General features: G+C 50.0%; 1 protein-coding gene across 6 annotated transcripts in view; it reads left to right on the forward strand.

Moving 5' to 3' along the window:
* LOC139762354 (calcium/calmodulin-dependent protein kinase kinase 1-like) overlaps nt 1-16903 on the forward strand; it is a 238194-nt gene that overhangs the window by 77027 nt on the left and 144264 nt on the right. Inside the window, exon 1 of one of the 6 annotated variants that reach the window (XM_071687109.1) lies at nt 14037-15068. The exons of the other annotated variants lie outside the window; for them this stretch is intronic. Within the exon in view, the coding sequence (XP_071543210.1) occupies nt 15010-15068 (59 nt within the window). The 5' untranslated portion in view covers nt 14037-15009. Of the gene's footprint in view, nt 1-14036; nt 15069-16903 lie in introns of those variants that run through there. 6 annotated transcript variants of the gene reach the window in all.

Below are 16903 nucleotides of genomic sequence, written 5' to 3' on the forward strand. Positions count from 1 at the left end.
AGTTGTTTTAGGCCTGTTGAGAAACAGTGTGAAACTAATGCGTACGTTGGGTTCGGATGGGAAAATTTTGTATGCGAATAGCTTCGAAAGAGAGCAACTAGAAAGGTAATGTCGAGTCGCTATTCACGCGGGAGCGGTCTGGCCTAAGCAGCCCAAGTAGACGAGTCGGGGTGGGGGGGAATCAAATATAAACAATAGCATATGTGAAGGATAATGGTTCAGCCGCCACCCTCACATCCCCTGCATGAGCCCCGCACTCTCTATTGCGTGTACATTTACTCTCCATTTTCATCCTGTGGATGCAGTTTATTAAACCATTTATTATTATTATTATTATTATTATTATTATTATTATTATTGTTATTATTATTAAGGGATGCAACTGATACTGCCCGACTACCTGTTCTTTTTGGGAGGAGATATAACACAGTGCCCACTACCTGTTCTTGCCAGGGTTGAAGGGGGATGGGGTTGGCACTGCCCTACAACCTGTTCCTTTTCAGTTCTCAGTAAAACTGTGATGACGTGAGTTTGAGAAATTGAAGGTCATTTTATGTCGGCTGAGACGGCACGTACAACTGAATGTCTTAATCAAGGCCTGAGACAGGTATCCAGTTTATTGGCTAACTTCTAGGGGAGGACAAACAGCTGGTTGATTGTGGACAGATTGCCTCATTCAGGATTGGAACCTATGCGCTCGACCCGTAATGATGGCCTGTGAGTGCGTTAGGGTCAGCAACGCTAACCTCTACACCTCGGAGGTATCCGTATCGATCATTATATATATATATATATATATATATATATATATATATATATATATATATATATATATATATATATTTTTTTTTTTTTTTTCTTTTTTTTTCATACATATTCGCCTTTTCCCGCGTTAGCGAGGTAGCGTTAAGAACAGAGGACTGAGCCTCAGAGGGAACAGCCTCACTTAGTCCCCTTCTCTGTTCCTTCTTTTGGAAAAAGTAAAATGGGAGGGGAGGATTTCCAGCCCCCCCCCCCCCCCCCCCGCTTCCTCCCCTTTTAGTCGCCTATTTTACGACACGCAGGGAAACGTGGGAAGTATTCTTTCTCCCCTATCCCCAGATATATATATATATATATATATATATATATATAGGGAGAAAGACTACTGCCCACGTAGTTCCTTGCGTGACAGAAGGCAACTAAGAGGGACGGGAGCGGGAGGGTTGAGAATCCTCTCCACTTGCATTGCTTTCTAGAGCATAAGAGGGAGGAGCCAAGCGAGGATTTTTTTTTCTTCTGAGGCTTGGTTTGCTATATTCATGAATATGTAAGGAAGAAAACACACACACACACACACACACACACACACACATATACACACACACACACACACACACACACACACACACACACACACATATATATATATATATATATATATATATATATATATATATATACATATATATATATATATATATATATATATATATATATATATATATATATATATTTGTGTGTGTGTATAGAATTCTTAATGAAGTTATGGCCATGGCAGTTCATATCGAGGGTATAATTTGCCCTCATTTGTTAGGTGAAGGTGTACGTAATGCAGGCTGGATTACGGCGTGGCCTGGGGTGTGTGCATGACGGCCGATCAGTGTGTCGTAAGGTTAGCACCGCCATAACCATGATAGTGAGCGGCAGGTTCACCTCCAGCGACCTTTGTGCTCAGTCCGGCCGTTGCAGGTTTTATTTGCCAGCAGACCACACGCTGCAGGTGGTTAAAGGAGAGCCTGTGTTGTTGGCTCCCTCCTGCTGCCGCTGCCCTCATTCTGCAAAGTCGGTCTGGCACTTGAGAGAGTTCATATATATATATATATATATATATATATATATATATATATATATATATATATATGGTAATGTGTCTGATTTTATCGATATAATTGTGATTTGTTTAAATATGTACAGGAAAGCGCTTCAATGGTAGCATGGGTACATGGCTAAGGGTAGGTGGAAGCAAGTAGACAGAGTGGGCTCAGGCACCGATTGATTGATTTGTGCCGGTAATCCCGGCAGGTGTATTGTGCACCCCATGCTCATCCTGTGAGCGGTAGAGCAAAAAGAATACAGAGGTCGGAAAGGGTGTTAGTCAGACTCCAGTGGGTTGATATTACATGAGATGATACAGTCCATGGTATGTGTTTCATTGCATACGTGATATGGTTTCATGTGGTAAGTTTTACCGACTAAGATGCAAAAAGTGGATACAAACTTAAGAACTGATATATCTTATTAACAATAAGATGTTGAGACATTTCTTGCAGGGTTTGTTTAGATGTATCCCCAAAAGGCCCTATTTTTTCACTTTCAAAGGCATACTGTTCTCGTTTGTGTCCAAATCTTTGACCACAAACTTTACAATTCACATGATTAACATCATCAGATAAGCCAAAGCGCCACCAGTACCAATATCCTATAGCAGTAACACCATGTAATCTGCTGATCTTATTACTTTCTCCTAATACATACTCGTCTTCGTGCTTCAGAGAGATCACTTACTTTCTTATGACAGTTTTGAGGCTTCTTACTGACAACTTAACGTTGTTTTCAACATCACTTTACTAAGCGCAAGTTTGGCTGAAGCATCAGTTTTGTCATGCTCACGGAGGCCTATATGAGAGGGAATCCATAACAATTTGATCAAAATCCCTTGAGCAATGGTGTCTTGAGTTTTTGTGTCTGGCCTCAGAGACCAACATGTTGTATTCTCATCTCAGGGTGTTGAGGGCAAGTAGTGAAGATAAAGAACCAGAGATAATTAAACTGTCTGCTGTAGTGATTTCTACCAGCCTCAAGAGCGATAAGAGTTGGGGACAGTAAAATGGTCCTTGTTCTGTCACAAAGCGAGGGATGGTATATGTGTAATGCAGAGCAAATTAGCATAAGGCATATATATATATATATATATATATATATATATATATATATATATATATATATATATATATATATATACATCAGGACTCGTTTAGGTACTTGTATGAATGTCATAATGGGTAGAGAAAAAAACATTTTCAGGTATATATAATACAGTGTAAGAGTTACATCATTTTAGCAGGTGCAGTATAGTATACGCAGAGTAATTACGTTTATACTGAATATCATTGCTTGACTGGAACAGATTACAGTGTTGAGATAGTGTTGGGTACAGTTGCCCATACTAATTGTAATACAAAAGGTCCCACACACATCATCACATCTGGGACCTGCAGGCGTAGAGTGCACTACTGGCGGCGCTGGGCATTACTATGTCGGATGTTTACTTACACAGCTCCGGGCTGGGCAGATTTTGGAAAGTGTCCAGCATGTCTTTCAGGATATGTTTACCCGTTAAGTGGTCTTAAAAGTTCTCGATACTGTAGGTCTTGAGGTCTGAAATCGTGGTTTTCGGACACTGTTTGATGTAGTGTCCTGGCCTGTGTCCAACGGGTGGGCAGCAGAATCAAGTCTTGGACACAAGGATGATTCGTGTTGCACAAAGCTAGCTGTGTGTCCTGCCGCGTCTGTGATCTCTTAATAATATTTTTTCCCCTTCTGGCGTTGGTAATGGATGTCTGTTGCTTGTATTAATTGGTTTGTTTATGTCGGGTGGTGTAGGGTTATGTGGGCCGGGTGTCTGTAAGGGAATGTCACAGGTTATGACGGGAAGGTGCGGGGAGGGGAGGCAGACGGGTCAGGTCAGCCAGCCACTACTGCTCCCTCCCTCCCCACGGTGGCGGGATTATCCCCAGAAAGTTATCATGTCTGGGACTGACAGTCTCTCGCCTGCTGTCTTCATTAGCCAGATGGCGTGTGCTGTGTAGGTCCTGCATAGCTTAAGTGGTGCATATTGTGTGCTGTGTATATCCTGGGTAGCCACGTAAGGTATTTTGTGTTCTGTGTATATATGTACACATCTTTTGTTTGGCTCTGGTTAAGACAGCCTAGAGAAGTGTCTGAAGGTTTTCTGCGTAGGCATGTGACTTATGAACAGACACACATACATGGGAAGATAACATGGCTGGACACGAGACAAGGTCCACGGTATATTGCCAGAGAAAGCATGAGAGGTCAGGGTTGGAACATACATATCTTTCACGGGAAACTTTGCCCCGATGTCAAGTGGGAGGGCGGGGTGGAGGGGAAGGCCAGACTTCCCTGGTGTCAGATGGGAGGTCGTGTTATGTGGGGTGGGGGAGGGTCAGGTGCCACACCAGACGTCATTGCTCGGGTGCTGGTGTGGTGGCACGTTTCCTGTGCATGTCACCACCAAGGAGACGTATGCAGCAACATGTCTGTTGTCTCTTGCCTCTTACTGCTCTCTCTGCCTCATAGCTTTATGTAGTTTATATTGGAATGTGTGGCTACAGAGAGGAATTTAGAGGAACAGAAATAAAGATGTTAGATATTGCGTGTTGTGGCGTTGGGTACAGGGTTATGAGTATGTAACGTATACCATAGGATCATGTTACAGTGAACCTGTAATCTGTAGGTCAGAGCAGTTGTTTTAATATTGTGTTGGTTGGTCGTGTAATGTCAGAGGTTGCATTCAAGGATAGTCCACAACGAGGCCAGGCCTTGCATGGGAAATGAAAAAAGGGCAAAACATGTATAAGCCAATGTAAGGAGAAGAGTGAGTTCAAGTTTTTGAGGAGCTGGAAACCTTGCCCCTTTTAAAAAGGGTGGCCAATTATTGTCGTCGGGAGAACACAGCAGTACAGGTGTGATGAGGACAGCCTATACCAAGCTTGTGTCTGTCCTCAAGATGGGGGAAAAAATGGATCTCGGGCAAGGCGAAAGAAAAGTGTGAGCTCAGGTGGCTGTTGGGGGGCAGGCTTCTCCAGAGGACGGGGAGTGTGGACCTCCAGTCTGTATGACGGTCTCGCGTCCAGAGAGAGACAAGCGCTTTTTGGATTCCACGACAAGAGGGAAGGAGGGATTCAACACAGGTGCGTCAGGGGATGAGCGACTGTCCTTGTCGTCCAGAAGCGGAGTACAGGGGAAAAGGGATCCAAAAATGAGCATCTTTGTCAGTAGGAGAAACAACACTAGCACTGACCCGTCATTGGAAGAAAAGAGAGGTTATCAGAGCTCGGTGGGTGAAGGGACGCCTGCCTCGCTCCATGAATAAAAGATCTGCAGTGAATTCGGAGTGAAATGGCTGGTGAATGAGAGTGGGAGGGAGGGAAGGAGGGAGTTCTTTTCGATAGCGGTAGGCCAGAGCCTTGCCCGAGTGGCCTGGGAACAGGTGGTAATGAAGCATGAAGTGGATGGAGAGACGGTCGTGGAGGAAGCAGAGGTCTGTTCCTCCATGCTGACGACTGTAGCCTCTTCTTGTACGGTCACCAGAAGCAGGACCACCGCCCCAAGAAAGGTCACTGCTACGACAGCGCCGTCAGGTGGTGAGCGGGGGTGACGCCAGGAGCTGGGGGCCATACGGTGAGTGAAGATATATCTACTACGGTGATTACATGGATCAAATGGCCTGAAGTTGTGTAGGTTTGGGTTGTAGTGGTGTGGAGTTAGGGTTGTAAGAGTTGGGGTTGTAGAGGTGTGGAACTAGGTGTAGTTAGGATACAGGTGCTGGAGGGAAGGGGAGTGTAGTGAGGGCCAAGGGTAGTAACCGATAGTGATCGGTACCCATAAGGTAAACAGTGAAGGGCGGGGTTCCTCCTCCTTACCTCATTACATACAGGCCGGTCTCTCCCGCTTGGAAAAGAGAGTCACTCAACGATGGTTCAGGTGAGGAGTCTTGATGTACGCCAGTTGACTGTATGGTTAGATGCTTGTGTGTGTGTGTGTGTGTGTGTGTGTGTGTGTGTGTGTGTGTGAAGTATATCCCAGGGTATACCGCCACCCTGACCATGTTAAAAGGTAACTTTTCAGGCTCTTCCAAAGCTCTCAGTGCCTCCCGTTATCGCCTTTTATGTCTGTTTCTTTGGCCCGGTTTATGGTTCATTCAAAACCTGCTGTGGATGAGGGCGTCAGATGCACCAGGGGATGGGGAACTGACCTTGGAGGGGAGGGTGATGCCTGCCCCACCCCTGGGGAGGCGCCAGGGGTTAACCTCTCCAGGATTAACCGATTAATCCCCTTAGGCACGAGGACTTTATATGTGGAGTATGATTAACTTCATCAACTTTGATATTGATTATGATTATCATGTTGCTCAAGGGTTATGAAGTCGTCGTTCTCTGAGGTGTTAAGCTGCACTCGAGGTCGTACTCAAAGGGTTAGGTCTCTCTGTTCCACGGGCTGATCTCTCGTACTCAAAGGGTTGATCCGTCGTGCTTCAAGCCCTGTAGGAATTGATCCGTCGTGCTCAAAGCCCTTATCCGTCGTATTGAGAGGGTTGATCCGTCGTGCTCAAAGCCCTGATCCGTCGTATTGAGTGGGTTGGTTAGTCGAGCTCAAAGCCCTGATCCGTCGTATTGAGAGGGTTGATCCGTCGTGCTCAAAGCCCTGATCCGTCGTATTGAGAGGGTTGATCCGTCGTGCTCAAAGCCCTGATCCGTCGTATTGAGAGGGTTGATCCGTCGTGCTCAAAGCCCTGATCCGTCGTATTGAGTGGGTTGGTTAGTCGTGCTCAAAGCCCTGATCCGTCGTATTGAGAGTGCTGAGCCGTCGTGTTCAAAGGCCTGATCCGTCGTGTTGAGAGTGCTGAGCCGTCGGATTGAAGGGACCAAGCTGTCGTACTCAAGGGATGAAAATCATCGTACATAACAAGTTTAAATCACTGTTTTTTAAGGAAGTTAAGCCGTTGCAGTAAAGGGGTTAAGCCATTTGACTCAAAAGGTTAGGTTGTCATACTCAGGAGATTAATCTGTCGTCTCCTCAAGGGGTTACTGCGACATTTCTTAATGTTGCGAGCACTGCTTCCCCTCCCCCATGTCAGCTGGTGGTGTTGGTGTGGGGGTGAAGAGCAGGTCCCCTCCCGCAGCACAGTGGACCTCCATCGGGTGTTTGAAGTGTTGCTGGGAGGTGAGTCTCTCCACCCGGGAGTGTCTGTCTTTACGGCTTCTGTAGGACAGCAGGTCGTGCGTCTCCGGCTGGGGCATGAGTCCTGGGGGCACCTGTGGGAGAGTGAGTTTTGCCTCCCCTGCAGGGGAATGAGTGTTTCGACCCTTGTAAGGGAGAGGGAGGGTGTCTTTTGCAGCTCCCGCAGGGGAGAGTGTGTGTGTGTCATGCGCCCTGCAAGGGGAAAGTAGGTCTCTTCTTCCCCCAGAGAACACTATACTTCCGGGACAATATTTACCCCCGGGCGACACACACACACACACACACACACACACACACACACACACACACACACGGTACGACAGGCTCCCCATCTGAGGACACTGTCCAATCATCAGCTAATCTTCCCGTGTTTGTTCGAGAGATTTAATCCACAGCCTCGGTATCCGTCTGGCTTGTAATCCCTGGCCGCTCGCCCCCCACACATCCATCCCCCCGTGATAACAAGACGGAGGCGTCCAGTACAGAGTGGACGCGCCATGTACACTGTATAACCTGACTGTGACCCAGTGTACGCATCATGTACACTGTATAACCTGACTGTGACCCAGTGTACGCACCATGTACACTGTGACCCATGGGTTGTGGGAGGTCGCAACGGGTGACCAGAGCCTTTTACCACGTAAGACAAAGAACAAGGAGAAGGATAAGGGACCTGCCTGCAGCTGATGTAGGGTTCAGCAGGATGTGTTGACATTTTGACGTTCAAAACACACACGTTCAGACGTCGTTGTATCAGTGCGTCCGTCCGGACACATATGTGCGCGCACTCTCTCTCTCTCTCTCTCTCTCTCTCTCTCTCTCTCTCTCTCTCTCTCTCTCTCTCTCTCTCTCTCTCTCTCTCTCAGGCTTAAAAAGTGTATATGCCCCTTTGGAAAAATCGAGGGAGAACTGCTCTTTATCATCCTAAGATGTGCTGTGTGAAAGGATCGTCTCGTGGGGATGATAAAACCCTGCTGAAAAGCAGACAGACGCTCCTGTCGGGGGGGAGGAGAGAGAGAGAGAGAGAGAGAGAGAGAGAGAGAGAGAGAGAGAGAGAGAGAGAGAGAGAGAGAGAGAGAGAGAGAGAGAGAGAGAGAGAGAGAGAGAGAGAGAGAGAGAACACCCGATTTTCTCGCTTTTCATTTCGAGTATAATCACGTCACGATGAGAGAGAGAGAGAGAGAGAGAGAGAGAGAGAGAGAGAGAGAGAGAGAGAGAGAGAGAGAGAGAGAGAGAGAGACGATCGGCAGCAACTTGTAGAACATGGCTGGGGGGGATCATGAGGCATCGGTGAGATGGAGGGAGGATCGTCAGAGATGGGCGGGAATAATTGAGGTCGCGATGAAGATAAGAGAGTTTTTTTCCCCCGTGGATACTGTGATGACGACGAGAATGAATATGAAATAAAGATCAGCGTTGGAGTTAGGAAGGCTGATGTGGGGGATGAGAGAAGGTCTCGTGTGTGTGTGTGTGTGTGTGTTGGGGGGAGATGGATTCGAGAAGTATGTCGGAATTCGGAAATATTGGTGGGATTTATCATGGCTGGTAGATATTGGTAGATATCATGGAGGGAAGTCGTGTGTGGCTGGTGGGAATTCCAGCATCCATGTGTGAAGTTTTGACTCTCGGTATTAAGCTTACTGTCAATTGTTTTTTTTTTTTTAAGTCAGTTAAAGATTCAAAGAATATTTGACGTCATCTGTTAGATAGGTTTGGTTTTTGAAATGCGAGAACTCTGTAAATCGGCTTCATATGAAATGCGGTTTATTTTTTAACTCCCGGAGCACGACGACACGACCCTCAGACACACGACGACACGACCCTCGGACACACGACGACACGACCCTCAGACACACGACGACACGACCCTCAGACACACGACGACACGACCCTCACACACACGACGATACGACCCTCGGACACACGACGACACGACCCTCAGACACACGACGGTACGACCTCAGACACACGACGATACGACCTCAGACACACGACGACACGACCCTCAGACACACGACGACACGACCCTCAGACACACGACCCTCAGACACACGACGACACTACCCTCGGACACACGACGACACGACCCTCAGACACACGACGGTACGACCTCAGACACACGACGATACGACCTCAGACACACGACGACACGACCCTCAGACACACGACGACACGACCCTCAAACACACGAAAACATGGCCCTTAGACACGACGACACGACTCTCTTGCTCCGTCTTGCACATGACATGACCCCTGAGCACGGCAACACGACCCTCGAGCATGACGACACGACCCTCGTGCACGACGACACGACCCTCGAACATGACGACACGACCCTCGAGTACGATTACACGACCCTCGAGCATGATTGCACGACCTTTGACCTTACATGTAGAGTTGGTTAAGTCAAAGGTCAAACCATTGTACCCAAACGTCGTACCGTTGTGATCAAGGATCGTACCGTTGTGATCGAGTCGTACCGTGGTGATCAAGGATCTTACTGTTATGATCAAGGATCGTACCGTTGTGATCAAGAGTCCAACCGTTATGATCAAGGATCGTACCGTTATGATCAAGGATCGTACCGTTGTGATCAAGAGTCCAACCGTTATGATCAAGGATCGTACCGTTATGATCAAGGATCGTACCGTTGTGATCAAGAGTCCAATCGTTATGATGAAGGATCGTACCGCTATGATCAAGGATCGTACCGTTATGATCAAGGATCGTACCGTTGTGATCAAGAGTCCAACAGTTATGATCAAGGATCGTACCGTTGTGATCAAGGATTTTACTGTTGTGATCAATGATCGTACCATTATGATCAAGGATCGTACCGATGTGATCGAGTCCTACCCTTATGATCAGGGATCATACCGTTGTGATCATGGGTGGGAGTGAGAGGAGAGAGGACGGGAGCTCGATTTTGGCTGGCGAGATGGAATGGGAATTCGTAGGATGGCGATGGGAACACGCCCACGTCATCCCCACCCGTGCCTCTCCCTCACACAAACTCTCTTCTACCCATGCCTCCCCCTCATACACACACTCTCCCCACCCTTGCCTCTCACTCACACACACACTCTCCCCACCCATGCCTCCCTCTACCCGAGCCTTCGCCTCAGACACACACTCTCCCCACCCGTGCCTCCCCCTCAAACACACACACACACTCTCCCCACCCGTGCCTCCCCCTCAAACACACACACACACTCTCCCCACCCGTGCCTCCCCCTCAAACACACACACACACTCTCCCCACCCGTGCCTCCCCCTCACACACACACACACACACACTCTCCCCACCCGTGCCTCCCCCTCACACACACACACACACACACTCTCCCCACCCGTGCCTACCCCTCACACACACACACACACACACACACACACACTCTCCCCACCCGTGCCTCCCCCTCACACACACACACACACACACACACACACACACTCTCCCCACCCGTGCCTCCCCCTCACACACACACACACACACATACACACACACTCCCCACCCGTGCATCCCCCTCATACACACACATTCCCCACCCGTGCCGTGCCTCCCCCTCACACACACACACACACACACACACACGCCCCACCCGTGCCTCCCCCGGCTGATCCCCCCCAGTCAGCACGGTGCTCATGAAATTCTGATAAGGATGTTTGCCTGAGATTTACGCAGCTGATGGATTTTATGGAAAGTTGGCGGCATAAAAAGTTTTATCAAGTCGTTAAGGGCAGCGCAAGGCGTTATTATGTACTGGGGAAGGCCATATTGACTCCGTGTTGATGATCCTAGCATGGTTGGCCGCCTCTACATTACGTTGCTGGTGTGGCGTCCCCAGGCTGGCTGCAGGGTTGTGTGTGGGTGTGGCTTAGAAAGTGGTGAAATGGGAGGATCTTATGGGTACTTGAATAAGAAGTGGGGGGGGGGGGGTGTTATATGGTGGAAAAGACGGGGGTCTTGTAAGGGGTGGTTGTCACGAGGAAGTCTCGTGTGTGGCTCTCATAGCAGTGTGGATGCCAGTGTGTGGCTGTCATGGTGGAGTGGACCCCAGTGTGTGGCTGTCATGGTGGAGTGGACCCCAGTGTGTGGCTGTCATGGTGGAGTGGACCCCAGTGTGTGGCTGTCATGGTGGAGTGGACCCCAGTGTGTGGCTGTCATGGTGGAGTGGACTGCCAGTGTGTGGCCTCGTGTGTGGCTCTCATAGCAGTGTGGATGCCAGTGTGTGGCTGTCATGGTGGAGTGGATGCCAGTGTGTGGCTGTCATGGTGGAGTGGACCCCAGTGTGTGGCTGTCATGGTGGAGTGGACCCCAGTGTGTGGCTGTCATGGTGGAGTGGACCCCAGTGTGTGGCTGTCATGGTGGAGTGGATGCCAGTGTGTGGCTGTCATGGTGGAGTGGACCCCAGTGTGTGGCTGTCATGGTGGAGTGGACCCCAGTGTGTGGCTGTCATGGTGGAGTGGATGCTAGTGTGTGGCTGTCATGGTAGAGTGGATGCCAGTGTGTGGCTGTCATAGTGGAGTTGACCCCAGTGTGTGAGGCAGGTCATGAGGGGTGTTGACTGTTTGAGATGTTTTGAATGGTGGATGGCGTAAGCAGGCAGGGTGGGTATTGGTTCTCCAGACGCCTAATTGGTCACAGGTGGGATTAAGGAGGCAAGGCTGAGATTGGACACTTATGGCATATCGGAATGTTGTTACTGGGAAAAGATCTGGGATGTTAGCTACTTTTTTTTTTCGAGATCAGACGAAATTGAGAGGTTGGTTCAGCGTGTGTTGTTGTTGCATCCTAACTTCCACTGTGCTGGTGAGTACTGAGAGAGGGCTACGGCAACACAGCTAATAACACAGTGCTGTACCAGTACGCACACACGTGTGTAGCTAATGGGTGAACTGCTGCAGGTGGCGCAAGATTAGGTAGGACAGTGAAGCGAGTTGAGTGAGGTAAGGTAAGATGGTGAAGGAGGCGAGGCAGGTGTTCTGTGGGAGAGTCGCCTGGAGCTGCTGCTAGACGGAGGGGGCGTTACCGTGGTCCTAGCGATCGGTTGCTGTATATGCTTTGTGCTGCAGAAGGCGTGGCTCTGGATTCCGTAGCTGCTTAAGGTGACAAGTGTTGGCGATGTCCCAGATGAGTCCTTCCGAAGGAGTAGGAGGCGTAGGAACCAGGGCATTATTGAAGGAGGGATCCCACAGGCTTCTCAGGTGAAGATGAGCCGAAAGTCACGTAACCAACGTACGTTCAGGTGCTGAAGCAGCGCTTTTCTGGTCTAAGGCGAGTTGACTGCATGACTTAGTGCACTGGTGCCTAGGAAAATACAAGTCAGGTCGGCCACCCCGTTAATGTTAATTGTGTGGGCGTGGTTGCCAAGTTCATTACAGTGAGCTCCGGGAGAATTTTAAAATTGGGCGTGAGAGTGATCCACCACGTCATATTTCTGTCAGGAAACAAGGTTTAGTGGAGCGACGACTTTGGGAAATATTGCTATAAAGAATATTGTTCCCAGTGATGCTGAGTTATTGTGTTAAAATCAAGCAAGGTGAGCCAACAGATTGAGATTTGAATATCGAATTGTTGGCTGTGTTGAGGAAGCGTGTGTGTGGTGTTGGTTTCGAGACGCAACACTGCTTGTTGCTTCTTGCCTGCTTCCTGCTGCCATGTCTTGCTTTATTCCTGCTGTTATGTGTTGCTTCACCCCTTGCGCCTTGTGTTGCATCGTGCCTCATGCTTTATGCCTCATGTTGTCTCAGTTCTACAACACTGTTTTACTTCACACCTGCTGCCTTGTGTTGCCCACTGTTGAGGTAGGTTGCCCCACCTCATGCACAGGTAGACAGCACTCACTACCCCACACCATACTCTTCTAGACGCCATACATTACAAGACACGGGATACTGCCAGCAACCATACACTACCAGACACCTTACACTACCTGATCATATACCGGGAGGAGCCGTACATTGTCAGGTTCCAGACGTCATATGCTGTCAGACACCATTCACTGGTCTGCCAAATACCATACTTTGTCGGATGACTTACACTGCTACATATAGGCAAAACACCTATAACTTCACTGCCATGCACTGTTCTACACCATTCAGTGCCAGGAACCGTACAGTGCCTGACACCAAACACTGACCCTACCATGATTGCCTTACCCCGTGCATCGTCCCGACCTAGCCATGCTCTGGCCCGAGCCATCAGTGCCTGCCAAGCAGTACCTCACCACTGAGATAATCCTAGGCGAGGCTATGACTCATGTTCGCACTTCTGCGTCTGGCCCTAAATCATGCACCGCCCTGCCTCTGGCACGTCATGCACTCTTATGCACCTCACCTTGCCCTCTTCCTCTGGCCCTTTCATGTCATACGCTGCCAAGCCTCTGGCCCTGTCATGCGCCACCCTGCCTCTGGCACATTCGTGCATCACCCTGGCCCAGAGCCAGGGCTGACGAGACCTGAGGCGGGCCCTGGAGAAGGGTTAGCTGGCATATTATGGCTCCCTAGGCTCGCCCATCAGAGGGAGGCTGGGTGGCCCATGTGAGGGAAAGTCTGCAAAAAAAAAATGATAATCTATAAAATTTGTTCGCTACTTATACTGTGGTCTTCTTTTCTGGGCCCCACAATGGCCCGGGTCCCCGGGGGATTTTGCCCCGTTTTCCCCGCCCTCTCGGTGGGCCTGCTCTGAGCCAGTCATGCATCGCCCTGCCTCTGGGCCGGTCATGCACTGGTGCAGGCGGTAGGGTAACACGTGTGTGTGTGTGTGTGAGTGTGAGGGGAGAGCGTGCCTGCCTAGGCTGGCGTCCAGCGGTAGTGGCCCCCGGCACCATAGCCGCTAACCCTCACTGCTAGATCACTGCAGTAGCGGGGAGTACCTGTCGTTGTGGCAGGGGTGGGGTGGGCGGGGGGGCATGTGCAGGATAAGTTAACGCGTTGTGGGTCGCATGTGTGTGGCGCGGGTCGTGGTGCTTGATCCTGAACAGCAAACGTCGGCGACGCGGGACGCGTTGGATGTGCGCGGTCGCCATGGCGACGGCCGCGCGCACGCTCTGGCTGCCATTGATTCACATACATGCACTGTCAACTAGTTTATGCTAAGATTTACTTTCCCGTGTATGTAGCGTGTGAGCGAGGAGCTTACCTATGATACGAGTGTTAGGGTAAAGTGTAAGGTGGTAGGCGAGACATGCGTACTGGGTGACGTCGGGTGTGGACCGAGGCATTAGTCTGGTGGCTGGGAGAGCCTAGTGGCGGAGGGTGGCCAGTGTGGGTCCCGAGGCCTCCGTCGTCCACACCTGGCCAGCCCCACAGCTGACCCGACCTACCAACACCACGACAACACCGACGTGTCCACACCTGCCGCTCGCTGACACCGCCAGCAGGAGGAGCCTCCCGCGCCCTCTCGGCCCTTGTGGTAGTGTGACAGACGGCCGTGCGTCGTCGCCCCAACCAACACTAGCACACCGCCTGACGGGTGTCCAGTAGGGTCCAGGCAACACATTACCGCTGACGCTCACACGCTGCAACTGACACATGACCCTTGACTCACGCTGTGGCTGGAGGAGGTAACGCGGCGTCAGGAGTGGGGGGGCTGGGTGAGTGTGAAGGATCCCCGGGTGGAGAGTAGGCAGTGGGCGAGTGTGTGTGGGTAGTGTCAACAAGAGGTGTGGGTGTGGGTGTGAGTCAGGACTGTTGACACACGGTGGTTGGCCACGCCACACTTACTGCCGCTATTGATCTACGGCGGTGGTGGTGGTGTTGCCTGCCCCAGCACGAGGTGGTGTGTGTGTGTGCGTGTGCATGCTGAGCTGCCCCGTGCTCTCTCTCCCACCCGCCACGCCGCCCACGGCCTCCCTCCACCACTCACCACGCAGATGAGTGGGCTGGCGTGCTAGTGGCAGTGGGCGTGCGGGGAGCTAGTGTAGTGATGGCCGCCCGCAGTGACGGAGGATCCTTTGCCCCACGCCCGCACTGACGCCAGGGATGCAGAGCGGCAGCCCCTCGCCGCCCCCTCACCTCCAGGCCGCCCACGCCGCCCCACGGTAAGCATTGTTTAAGAATTTGGTGTAGAAGTATCAGTGAAAATGTTCCGTCGCCCGGGCAGAGGAGATCACCGTCGCCCGGGGACTGTCTTGTCTGAGAAAAGTATGTGGTAAAACAATGACGCAAATTTCATATTTTGAAAATAATACGTCCAGCTTTTCGTCCAGTGCTAAGACAACTTCATTTTCTTACCAATGGACGTTGTCACTAACTGCACGAAGTGTTATGGACGTTAATGTAGTGAATTGATTTCAATATCATTGTTTTCGGGCGGAAAGCGCGCGCGGCCTTCACATGAGGAACAAAACTTTGCGTTATGATGCGGCCTCCAGCCTCCACAACGTGGTCTGTGGTGGGCAGCCGGGCCTGCCTGCCCCTCCCCATCACGTTCCTCCAGGCACGCGCTTCTCGTGGATAGTGACATCACCAAGGGCAAGTTGTGTGGGGATAGTGACAATACTAGGGGCAAGTTGTGTGGGGATAGTGACAATACTAGGGGCAAGTTGTGTGGGGATAGTGAATCACATGTGAAGTTGTGTGGGGATAGTGACAATACTAGGGGCAAGTTGTGTGGGGATAGTGACAATACTAGGGGCAAGTTGTGTGGGGATAGTGAATCACATGACAAGTTGTGTGGGGATAGTGACAATACTAGGGGCAAGTTGTGTGGAGATAGTGACATCACCAGGGGTAAGTTGTGTGGGGGTAGTGACACCACTAGGGGCAAGTTTTATGGGGATAATGACATCAAGGGCAAGTTGTGTGGGGATAATGACAGTACCAGGGGCAGGTTGTAGATAGTGACAGTACTAGGGGCAAGTTGTAGATAGTGACAGTACTAGGGGCAAGTTGTAGATAGTGACAGTACCAGGGGCAAGTTGTAGATAGTGACAGTACCAGGGGCAAGTTGTAGATAGTGACAGTACCAGGGGCAAGTTGTAGATAGTGACAGTACTAGGGGCAAGTTGTAGATAGTGACAGTACCAGGGGCAAGTTGTAGATAGTGACAGTACCAGGGGCAAGTTGTAGATAGTGACAGTACTAGGGGCAAGTTGTAGATAGTGACAGTACCAGGGGCAAGTTGTAGATAGTGACAGTACTAGGAGCAAGTTGTAGATAGTGACAGTACTAGGGGCAAGTTGTAGATAGTGACAGTACTAGGGGCAAGTTGTAGATAGTGACAGTACTAGGGGCAAGTTGTAGATAGTGACAGTACCAGGGGCAAGTTGTAGATAGTGACAGTACTAGGGGCAAGTTGTAGATAGTGACAGTACCAGGGGCAAGTTGTAGATAGTGACAGTACTAGGGGCAAGTTGTAGATAGTGACAGTACTAGGGGCAAGTTGTAGATAGTGACAGTACCAGGGGCAAGTTGTAGATAGTGACAGTACCAGGGGCAAGTTGTAGATAGTGACAGTACCAGGGGCAAGTTGTAGATAGTGACAGTACTAGGGGCAAGTTGTAGATAGTGACAGTACTAGGGGCAAGTTGTAGATAGTGACAGTACTAGGGGCAAGTTGTAGATAGTGACAGTACCAGGGGCAAGTTGTAGATAGTGACAGTACCAGGGGCAAGTTGTAGATAGTGACAGTACCAGGGGCAAGTTGTAGATAGTGACAGTACTAGGGGCAAGTTGTAGATAGTGACAGTACCAGGGGCAAGTTGTAGATAGTGACAGTACCAGGGGCAAGTTGTAGATAGTGACAGTACCAGGGGCAAGTTGTAGATAGTGACAGTACTAGGGGCAAGCTGTAGATAGTGACAGTACTAGGGGCAAGTTGTAGATAGTGACAGTACCAGGGGCAAGTTGTAGATAGTGACAGTACCAGGGGCAA

The sequence above is a fragment of the Panulirus ornatus genome, chromosome 43 (genome assembly GCF_036320965.1).
Source record: "Panulirus ornatus isolate Po-2019 chromosome 43, ASM3632096v1, whole genome shotgun sequence".
Classification (NCBI taxonomy): domain Eukaryota; kingdom Metazoa; phylum Arthropoda; class Malacostraca; order Decapoda; family Palinuridae; genus Panulirus; species Panulirus ornatus.